At 28.5% G+C, this 12,211-nt stretch overlaps 1 protein-coding gene across 1 annotated transcript; it reads right to left on the bottom strand.

Annotated features, from left to right (window-relative positions):
• Positions 1 to 4,528: 4,528 nt before the first annotated feature.
• LOC107635198 (trans-cinnamate 4-monooxygenase) lies at positions 4,529 to 12,211 on the bottom strand. Its single transcript, XM_016338632.3, has 5 exons — positions 11,669 to 12,211; positions 9,578 to 9,939; positions 8,589 to 8,722; positions 6,303 to 6,690; positions 4,529 to 4,910 (listed from the first exon to the last, which is right to left on the bottom strand). Exons 1-5 carry the CDS (start codon positions 12,089 to 12,091, stop codon positions 4,700 to 4,702), a joined length of 1,518 nt encoding a protein of 505 aa, XP_016194118.1. The 5' UTR covers positions 12,092 to 12,211; the 3' UTR covers positions 4,529 to 4,699.

Raw genomic sequence — 12,211 nt, 5'->3', positions numbered from 1 at the left:
TCTATGACCTTAGTTGTTTCCAACATCTTATTTAGTATGATATTCAGTTGTAGTTTGTGATCTTAGTCATTTCTGTCATTATATGTTGTATTATGTTCAATTGTAGTTTGTCATTTGAGGTGCATCCAACACTTTATCTAACCTTATGTTTGTATTGAGTCATGTGACACTTACTTTGCTTAAGCTAATTTACAAGTTTGCTTTGATTAGAGAATTAAATAAAATAATTAAATAAAATAACACAATGGGTACTGAATTAAAACAATAACATAAAATTACATTCTCTGACCCTAAACCATAAACAACCGAGCTAACTCATTTAAATATACTTTTCTTAACGGTTTCGGCCACCTTAGAGCATCCCTTTTTTACCCTCTTCTTGATCAATAACGGGCTCCATCTAGATCGACTCTTACGGGCCGGATCAACCCTAAGGTTGTAACCTTTACTTTTACCTTGGACATCTATAGGATAACACAAATATAGTCATGCTCAATACACGCCAACACAAATACTGATATAGATCAATGATAAATACAATTCTAGTCAACAATAACAATTAAATTACCTGAACCAGAATCGTCACCCACAACATCATCACCTGTACCAGGTTGATCAACCTCATCCTCATCTGCAAGAGTCTCATCAACCATATCCTCACCTCCAGGAGTCTCATCAACTGCATCCTCATTCTCCGCCTCGTCACTCTCTGACATAGAAATTCGTGCCGGACTTTGGCGACATCCAATCCCTCTATGGACACTCCTAACTGAATCAATAGAAGTTCTTTTTGGTGTAAGTGTCTCATGTGCAAATTTTTTGAACCCTGAAAACAAAAATTAATCATTAATAGTAAATTACTATAACCAGTTCATGACTACTATTATATTCAACACTTACTAAATCACTACATATTCTAATAATTGATTATTACTAAATAAACTACTAATTATTAACTACTACAGTAAACATAAAAATTATTTACATATACAGGATGTCGAAGATATTTTACAATATGATCTTCAGCACGTATGATGTCACGTTTTCCCATCTTCCTTTTTTTAAATTCTGTATTAGAAAGAACATATTTGAATAATTAAAATATTTTTTTTAAAATATTTGAAATGAATGAAAATTTATTATTAATATATCTTTAATAATTCTATTTTCTTTTATTAAAAACACATTCCAAAATAAAACCAAGATTAAATCTATCCTAAAAATTAATAGTAATAAAAGTAACGTAACTATATAATTAATTCTATTTTCTAATAAGAAAAAGTATATGGAACCAAGAGGTTACCCGCCAAAAACTAAACAAAATCACATTAATTTATATTAATAATTAATTTTAAATTTTTTAAATTCAAAATTTAAAAAATTTAAAATTGATTAAGTAAACCTAATTAAAACCTATAAAAATCTTCATCTTCTCTCTCACGTTAACCTACCCACCTCCAACAATCACACACACAGACCTCTCTCTCTCACCGTCAGGCCCTCTCCGCCTCCCCACCACGACCCACTCCTCTTCTATTACCGACATCTGGCTCGTCGGATTCGCCACCGTCGACAAGAACCGCTTCCCTTTCGTGAATCAGATGTGTTATCGAAGCCGCCGTTGCAGTTGGAGTTGAACTTGAGCTCGATCCCTAAGGCGGGAGCGATTTCGAGGGCGGGAGACAGCCGAAAAAGCCATGGCACTCCAACAAACAATATCCCTCTCAACCATTCCATCAAAAACCTGCCGCGCCTTCTCCATGCTCCCGCACTTGGCATACATGTCAACCAAAGAAGTCAACACAAACACATTCCTATGGAAACCACTCTCAGTTATATACTTATCAATTCACTGTCCACTGGCCAAGTCCCCTAACTGAGAACACGAATACAAAATCCGAACAAGAGTGAAATTATCCGGCTTCACGCCCACCTCTAACAACTCTCTAAATAAACCAACTGCTTCCTCGTGAAGGCCACACCCAATATACCCACAAAAATATTAGGTGTCGTTTTGATGATTAAAGAGACTGCAAACTACACAATTACAGAAATATAAAAAAAACATTTATTTAATATGAAAAAAAATATCCTAATACTTAACAAAAGAAATATTCAGTTATATTTTAATAAAAATAATTAAATAGCTATAAAATTTAAAAAAAAATATGAAATTCTTAAAAAAATAGAGACATTCACATTTGCAATACAAAAAAATTTTAAAAATATATAAAAGAACATCAATTTAGTATGAAAAAGAAACATTCTGATACTTAGCAGAAAAAACATCCATATATATTAACTTGTAGAGATTTTGAATTCACCAAAAAGTATTTGGCTGATTTTTTGCTAATACCGTTTTGGTTCCCTAACATTGTTCTTTAATTAAATATTTCAAGCAAAACTAAAATATAAATTAATAATTGCTGAAACTAATTTTTACGTAAGTTAAAAAAATTTCTGAAAATTATTAACTAATTATTTTTTAATTCTGTTTTTTAAATTAATAAAGTCATAAATCAATTATAAAGTAAAAAAATTTCTTAGAGAAAAAAAAAAGAGCAAACATATATCAATAATAATCAATTATTAATACATAAATAATTATGTTTTTCAAAATAGCTATTTCAAATTTTAAATAACACTAACCTAACCTAACGCTAACAGTAATCAAGTCACTAACGATAATTAATTTACTAAAACTAATCCTAACACTAACTAACACCTATAGTCCTATACTAACGCCGATACTACTACTACTAACAATTAATTAACTTACTATTAATTAATAGTAAAATAACAAAAAAAATACAAAATCTTAGTCTATTTTTTAAAAATTTTTGTTCATACTTTCAGTTAAAAAAAAAAAAAACAATCACTAAATTATTTACCTGAATGACTTTGGTTTAGTTATGGTGACTGATATGGATGTTGCCGTTTTACTTTGTAGGTTTCTTTATTTTTGGTGGGGTAAGTTTGATAAGGATGAAAGCTAGCTATTTTGTAGTGGAACTGAGAAGAGAAGATGGAAAAAATAGAAAAGAGAATGGATTACTAAAGTTAAAAATTTTCACGCCGGAATGAGGGAGAACTTTTCATCCACGTGTTAATTATGCACATACAAAACGTCACCGACGTTTTGTTGAAGATGAAAGTGACAAGGTTGAGAAAACGGCGATGACGTTTTCTGTAGCAGTCAGTGATCCCCCACAACGGCGTTAAACACATATTTTTAGGCATTTCAGTAGATTATACCAACCTAGGCCCAATATTAAAAATAAAAAATTCGAGTTATAACACTAGATCGTTTTTCTTTTAATAAAAATAAATAAAAAGTATATTTATTCTTGACATATGCATGGGCTGAAAGGTGGCTAAAAATGGACATCACCCATTTCGCATGAGGGATCAGTTATCACACACAAAATGGGCCATTTCACACACTAGGCCCGTGAAATGGTTTCATTTCTCAAACGACAATCACGAATTGGGCTGGTCTAACGTATCTTTTGTGCTTGGAAGTTGGGCAGTTCTAAAACTATTTCCTCTTGCAAAATGAGACATCAATACCAATGTAGTACACACGAATTGGTCTGTATTTAAAAAAAATATACTAGAAGACATCAAAATTTAATATTTTTAGTTATTAATATTTTTTAACATTTTTTTTAAATGAATAGTAAATGGTCAAATTATTATTTATTCTCTAAATTGGTATTCAAAATTTTTTTTAATTAAATTCGTTCTTTAAATATTTTAAATTGGTCATGTTAGTCCTTTAGTTACTTTCATCGTTAACAACGTCAGAATTTGTTAATATGGTACGTTAAGTAACATTATAATACACACCTAATAGTTTTAATTGACAATAACATGATTTATTTATAAAATTAGATCAAATTAATCCTGAATTGAGAAATTTTAATGCCTCAAGTTCTCTTCTCATTTAAATTTTAATTTGATCTAATTTTATGAATTTATTATGTTAATAGTCAATTAAAATTCTTAAGTATGTGTTACGGTGTCACTTAATGTGTCACATTAATAAATTTTGACACTATCAACAACAAAAATTAGAAAAAGATTACTATAACTAATTTAAAATTTTTAAAAGATAAATTTAATTAAAAAAAATTTAATAAATAATTTGAAGAACGAATAATTTATCAAAAACTAATTTTACCATTTACTCATAAAAAAAATCGTACGCAAAATGTCAAAGATATTTAGAATGGGTAGAAATTGTGGCTCAAACAGTGTATGAGTGCCAAACATGCTTTGTCTTGTAGTTGTAAGTAGCCACGTCAAGAACCAAGGTTCGATTCCCATTATAGCTGGGTTGTAGTAGAAAAGAACCTTTAGTTGAAAAGAGAAAGTCTAGAGGCCAGCAGATTTTGTAGTTTTTAGTCATCAATGATGTTTTTAATAGTGTGAGATTGCATTTAAAGATGTAGAATTATTCAATTTTTTTTTTATGATTAAGTGCTGGCCAGAATTTAACAAAAGTGATGGCCCTCTAACACTCCTAAGTGGAAAATCATCATTTGAAGCTCATGATTTACAATAAGAGGTGCAAAGAATAACAATACACCCTTATATATAACAAATTAACAACATATCCCCATTTTTCAAACAAACCGATCAGTGTAATACATGAATAAGTTGGATCATTAAAAGAATACAAAGAAACTAACAGGAATCAAAATGATCTGGGCTTGGCAACAATGGTGGAATGCTTGAGAATGTGAAGACTAAACTGCCCTCCTTTCTCAGTGGTGTCAAGCTTGGACTGTCCAGGTGGAGGTAAAAGCTCAAAGTTTTGCACCAAACGTCCCAATGTGATGCCAAGTATAGGCAATGCAAGAATGATCCCCGGGCAACTCCTTCTCCCCACACCAAAGGGTAGGTACCTGTATTTTTGTATATACACAAATACGAGTATTAAATACAATACAATACATAATTAAATATGATTATTTTATCCTAAATGAAAGTTCGTGCACAAGATTAAAACATTTTGTTTTAATTACTATGTTGGTCCTATAGTTTTGTGAAATTTTCAATTAGATCTTTATATTTTTTTTTTATTAATTGGGTCCTGCACCAAAAATTTTTTTTTAATTAAGTCTTTTTTAGTAGTAATTGGCTTAATTTTACAGGGATCCAACTAATAAAAATTGGTACAAAGACCTAAATAAAAGAAAAAAAAGTGTAGGGACCCAATTTAAAAAAATTAATTTGGTGCAAGGACTCTATTAAAAGAAAAAAAAGTATAAGAATCTAATTGAAAATTTTGCGAAACTATAGAGACCAATGGAGTAATTAAACCAAAAATTTGTAGTGCGACAGAAGTTTAGTCAAATCATTATTGACTTATAAACTAATAAGGTCTCCTTTTTTTCTAAAAAAATTTATGATTTTTGAACTAGATCTTATATGTGACGGAGAATTTGATGTAGAGATTAATTTGTTTAGAATAAATATTATTTTTTATCTCTAATTATTTTGTTTGTTGTAATTCAAAAATTCTTATTCTGTCTCTAATTATTAAAATAATTTATCTAAATAGTCTCTGTAAATAATAATCTACTGATGTGTTAAGAGTCATTTAGACTCGTAATAAGATCTACTTATACTAATTTTTTTTATTGTTGGAGACCGTTTAGAGATTTTTAAATAATAAACGAGCGTTTTGTCCTTTAGATAAATAATCAGTAATCAAAAAAGATATTTACTCATTTGCTTAACTATTGGATTGGAACTAAATTACTAATTTGACTAAAAGTTTCTTAAAGAACTTATTTGAAATATTATTTAAAGAAAAAAACTTGTAGTGGTATAAAAAAATAGAGTATAAACAATTGAGTAAAACATTGAAACAAATTAAATCCTAACAAATATAAATGCAGCATTAAAATATAGAAAAAATTTTAAGTGAACCGGAAATACCGGTGTTCCAATTGTTTTAATCGTTGATTTTAATTAATATATATTATAAGAAAAATTTCAAGTATACCGAGAATACCGGTATTGCATTTGTTTTAACCGTTGATTTTAATTAATATATATTATATATTTTTTATAATTCAGATCAACAGTTAAAACAACTGAAACACTGATGTTTTCGATACACTTGAAACTCTTTCTATATTATATATATTTTTTAAAATTTAGATCAACGGTTAAAATAATTAGAACACCGGTATTCTCGGTACACTTAAAACTCTTTCTAAAATATATACTAGTATTGATATGAGATGGTAAGATGGTAATTTAGGGTTATAGGTAGTAGAAAAAATTACCTGAAATCATTTCCGTTAGCTTCAACCTTGGACTCTTCTTCCAAGAACCTCTCAGGCCTAAACTCTTGAGGGTTGTTCCACTTAGCAGGGTTGTTAGCAAGCCACCATGCATTGACCAAGATCTTGCTCTCAGCAGGGATATCATAGCCACCAAGCTTTGCATCATGGAGGTTCATGTGTGGAACAAGGAGTGGAATTGCCATTCTTAGCCTTAGTGTTTCCTTGATCACTGCTTGAAGGTATGGGAGTTTGTGTGTGTCTGGCTCAGTTATTTGGTGTCCTGCTCCTAAAACTCTATCAATTTCATCTCTTACTTTCTTTTGGATTTCTGGGTGGTTCACTAGCTCAGCTATTCCCCACTCAATTGACCATAGTGTTGTCTCTATTGCTGTTTCAAAACCAAAAAAAAAAAAAGTTTTTAGTTAGAAATATATAAGAATTGAATTTCATTAATAAAAATGGCATAAATACAAGTGATCACAATCAACATCACAACAATGCATTGCAAAATATGACCAACAATTGCACCAAATAACATACAAACAAATACTAAAATGCCCAATTGTGTATCCCAAATTATATTGTCGGTGGAAACTCATGCATTGTTTTTATAAAAAGTTGATTATTTAATAATTTTTAATTATTAACTTTATATAAAAATAAATATATTTGAATATCAACTCAACTTTCATTATTACTACTACTACTACTACATCTAGATCCTTAAATTTCAAAATTAGCTCCCTAAATTCTTTAGTTTTATACATTAGTCCCAAAACATCACGTGTATTCTAATCAAACCCTAAGATTAACTCTAATTATAGATCAAAACCTAGCTACCACCCCATTTAGGGGTATTTATGGATCGGATCCGATCTGCATATTCACGGTGTTTATTCGAATTCGATTCGAATATTGCGAATATGGATCCGATTTGCAAGGCTATCGGATCAGATCCGCACACTAATCGGATCGAATTGCGGATTTTGTGTTGGTATCCGCATATCCGCAAAAATAAAGAAATAAATAAGTAAATATTCTTTTTATGTTTTATTTCAACTAATAATTATCATATATGTTATATTATTTTAATTTATTATTTAAGAAAAGTATGTTTAATATTATTTTAAGAGTAAACATATTTAAAAAAAATAGAAAAAATAAATTTTATTGATATTTTTTAATAAAAATAAGCTTTTAAAAATATTTTTGTATTTTGCGGATATATCCGATATCCGATATCCGATCCGATCTGCAAATGTGTGAATCGGATTGGATCCAAACTAAAAAAATTGCGGATATTGAATCCGATCCGATCCAATAATTTTAGTGCGAATCGGATCAAAATTTTAGCCATATCCGATCCGCGTTCACCCCTAACTCCACCCAAAAAAATGAAACATATACACCATAATTAATTGCTTTTAAAAAATGTTGGACATTTGTTTTAATGTGCACTAGGGGGTTGGTAGTGATGAGAATGCTAAATGAACAAAAAAAAATAATAATAATCACAAACAAAAATAGAAAATATTTTTCCACTATGGTGGAGGTAGGTAGACCAACTAAATGATCACTTTCATAGTTTTATAGTATATATATGGTCACCAATATTTGAAGTCAGAGTTGCTTTTTCAAATAATTGTACAACAAGAAAAAAAAATTTCAATGAATTGTAGGTTAGCCTGAAAGATAAGTTTTTTTTATCAATACATTCTCTAAAAAATACTATAATTAGATATTTGTAATAATTTTTCTTCTAAATTAAATATATTAAAAATTAAATTCAAAGCTTAATATTAAAATAAAATTATTCCCGAACGTGCTAATATGGTCAAGTGGGACCAAAAAAAATTACCATGGTCACATGCATGTGCATCCCAAAAACCTTGTTCATTACATGTTTAAATCTTAGATACAGAAAACAAAACACTCCTAATAATTATTGTTCTGATCATTTTACCTACCGTTCTGATTAACTTTATATAAACGTGATTAGGTAGGTAAGAAAAAGGCATTGGTATGAATTATATATATATATATATATATATATATATATATATATATATATATATATATATATATATGTATTATTCGTATACTAAAATTTGTTACTAAAATATTTGTATATAAATACATGTATAAATTAATTTATTTTTAATGTATATTTATATTTTAATATATATTTTATATTAATAATTAATTTTGATAATTGATTTTAGTGTACACTTAACATAATAATTTGCAAAAATTAAAAAAAGAAAAAGGAAAGTTGATTATTATTACCAGCAACGTTAATATTCTCAACAATGTAAAGAACGTTGTCCTCATTGATTTCGCCTTTTTTCTGTGCATCCAAAATGTGATCCATTGCGCACTTTAGGCCTTCGTTGTGGGTTCTCTTTGTGCTCTCTAGTTTCCTGTTGTTAATTCCAAAATCATAATAAATAATAATCCACAGCACTTTTTGAATCCTAGTACTAAAAACATTATTACTCATCATTGACATGCACATGTAGTAAATTAAAAGGAAAAGAAAAGCATAATTAAAATTCCACAATAATTATGATAATCTAAATAGTAAAATTCTACTTAAATAAAATAATAGAAATAATTATAACAATTTCATTACCTAAAATAATATTTAGAAAGAATACTATAGAATTAGCACTTTTAGTTGAAAAAATAGAAAAATTTATTAATATTGACTCAAATATATATAAGTCAAATATAAAGAAGAAATATTGATCCATCTTCTAACATTCTTCTAAACATAAAAAAAATGAAATAATAAGGACTAATTTACTTTTAATTTTATTTAAGAAATCACTATAATTAAGTTTCATTGATTAAAAAATTATGATAAATCAACCAAAATGATAACAAGAGTGTGAAAATAATTATATAAATTTTTAACACTAATACATTTTACAGTGAACTAAAAAAATCCCCGAGTAATAATTTTAAGTAAGATCTTGAATTTTATGGCAAAAAACACCTATTTATTGTTGATATTTAATAATAAAAAAATAATAACTCAAAATTGTCTTATTTAATTTAGATTTAGGTTTATATTTTATGGTGAAAGTTCATGTAGAATCAACTTTATGTAAAATTGATAATTAACAACTGTTAAATAAAAATTTAGTCAAATTAATCAAATTATTTAACTCAACAATCAATTTTACGTGAGATTGACTGCACTTAAGTTTTCACTTTATAAAGTGCATTATGGATATGAAAGAGAAAGGGAAATTACGAAATAGGACACATACTTTCTCTCCTCAACGAAATGGTCCTTGAAGAGCTTCAACCTAGTGTCCTTAACCTCCTTGCATATTTTCAAGTACCCTCTCAATAATGGCCTCAAAATGGGAATGAAGTCACCGTAGTTATACTCAAAGCTCTGAGCCAACCTACTCCTTTCTCCGTTCAGCAGCCGAAGCTTCTGGAACACTGGATCCTTCTCGCTCTCGAACCTTCTGTCGAACATTATCCTGAACATATTGTTGTACATCATCAGCTGCAGCCTCCGCCGCAGAACCGTCCCGCTTGTCGCCGCTTCCGGGTTGTTCTTAACATCCTCCACCACTTTTGCCGCCTCATCCTCCCATCCATAACGGTACTGCTGCACCACCTGTTCGTTATAAAATAAAAAGTGTTGTCCAAATTATGAGTAATTGCCTAGATTAGTTCCAACGATTTTAAAGTCTCATTAAAAATTAGGGAAATGCTAGGGGACAATGATTTTATCGAACAATATGAACAACTACCAATCAAATAAAAATACATTACATTTTCAATTTAACCTTCTAAATTTTAATATTAAAATAACCATCCGTACACTAATAAAATGAATATCCGATATATCTATTGTTTACATTGTTTAATATTTTCATTGTTTATCTATACTTTTTCTAAAAATTAATAGACAGATTAATTCAAAATTTTATTCTAATATATAAATCAGTTCCAATTCAAGATTTTACTCTAAAAATTTTAAAAACAAATATTTTAATTTCTAAAAAATATTAATACACAGATTTTTAATATTTTATTTAAAAATTAATTTTTTTAATAATTAAAATATCCAATTTTTTATTATCTTCATAGAAAGAATTTAACTCTTTGAAAACACCACAACTATGAAACTTTTGTATTATCATCTAGAAAATTTTTCATATGTTATCGATACTCATGTGCTAGTAATTTTAATTATTGATTTTAATTAATATTATATATATATAACTTTTAATCGAGATAAAAAATTAAAACTAAAATATTAGTATTCTAAAAATATTTAAATTTTTCTTATCAAATAAAAAAAAGACAAAACGATAACATAAAATTATTTTATTTAATTTTAAATTTATAATGTTATATATGTTATATTTATATTTATATATTTATTATATTTAAAATTATTTATGGTTTTCAGATATTTTTTATATGAAAAGATGATATAATTATTATTTGATAGAAGTTTTTAATTGAACATTTGTTAAGGTTAAATATTTATACCAAAACTTTAATTTTTTATTATAAATTATTTAAATAGTTTTAAGAACAATTATTACCTTTTTAATAGTTATTAATATATTAACTATTAAATGCGCAAACTTTTAATGATAAAAAGTTAAAAACGAGTCAACTAGCCAAAAAGAAAATAGTATAAATAACACGATTTCTGCAACAAATTTGTGAAAAAGCACGTGAGATCTATATTAATTGGTCCCACAGAATTTAAGAAAAAAAGAAACAACGTGAGAATTGAGGGGAAAACATTGAAAATATTGTTTTGGACTCCCTATATAATAATAGTATTTTTTTAAAAATAAAAATTCACGTGTAATTATTATTTAAAAATTGTTAAATAATAATTTTATAACTGCATTTATTTATAGATATAGAATGAGACGGGATATAAAAATATAAAATTATATTTAATAAATAAAATATAAATAAAAATATTATATTTAAATATATTAAATTAATATATTTTATGTTTATTTAAATAAAAATAATACAAAGACTAACAAAAAAATTTTTATTTTTTATTATTTTTAATATTTTTTATAATTATATATTTTTTTATTATATTTTTTTCAATTTAAAAAAAAATAAATTTTTATAATTTGTATTAATTTATCACTTGTTTTTAATGTCTTATTTTATTCGGTTTTTCATAACCAAAACAGCGCATATGTTGAAAGTCGCAGGTGAATCTCCACCTTTTTTAAAACAAAAATGTTCTTATATACATTTAATTTCGGATTAATTACTCTTGTTTAATAACAAAGAAGATTAACGTAAAAATCATATAACTCAAGTAATTTCAGTAACGTAAATCTGTTATAACATCTAACCTTATTGGTGAAGAATGGTACGGTCATGATTCGGCGCATCTTGCGCCAATGTTCACCGTAGACGGTGAAGACCATGTCTTGGCCTTTACCGGTGAAGATGTCGAACACAACATTTCGGGTTCGTGACCCGAATTCAACGCCTTGTGTGTGTAGAACCTCTTTCGCCAGCTCCGGCGACGAAACCACCACCAGGTTTCGCTGCCCCATGCGGAGGAGGAAGATGTCGCCGAATTTCTTCGCCAGTTCCGTCAGGTTCCGGTGGTTCAGATCGTCGCCGACTTGCAGCCAGTTGCCGAAGATCGGTACCGGGAGTGGTCCCGGCGGGAGCTTGAATTTCCTCCCTCGGAGTTTGGAGACGGCGATGGAGACGACGGCGGCGAGGAAGAGTGCCAAGAGGACCTTCTCTAAGAAAAGGAGGTCCATGTTGATTGTGAATGTCAGTGGCAAAATGGTAATTTTATGGGAGTTTGATGTTTCGGTTTGGTGTAGTAGAGTGCGGGTGGGTTGAGTGGGATTTATAGGAGGTTAGAGACTTGGAGTAGT

The sequence above is a fragment of the Arachis ipaensis genome, chromosome B1 (assembly GCF_059453495.1).
Source record: "Arachis ipaensis isolate K30076 ecotype BB chromosome B1, ASM5945349v1, whole genome shotgun sequence".
Taxonomy (NCBI): Eukaryota; Viridiplantae; Streptophyta; class Magnoliopsida; order Fabales; family Fabaceae; genus Arachis; species Arachis ipaensis.
This window is presented reverse-complemented; position numbering and strand designations above follow the sequence as displayed.

What these genes read in the sequence shown, in the direction of transcription:
- LOC107635198 (XM_016338632.3), bottom strand. Translation starts at nt 12,091, where the DNA reads ATGGACCTCCTTTTCTTAGAGAAGGTCCTCTTGGCACTCTTCCTCGCC. An exon ending in CATTTCGTTGAGGAGAGAAA is followed by an intron (nt 8,723 to 9,577) that starts GTATGTGTCCTA and finishes AATTAACAACAG; the next exon opens with GAAACTAGAGAGCACAAAGA. An exon ending in GCTAACGGAAATGATTTCAG is followed by an intron (nt 4,911 to 6,302) that starts GTAATTTTTTCT and finishes ACAAAAATACAG; the next exon opens with GTACCTACCCTTTGGTGTGG.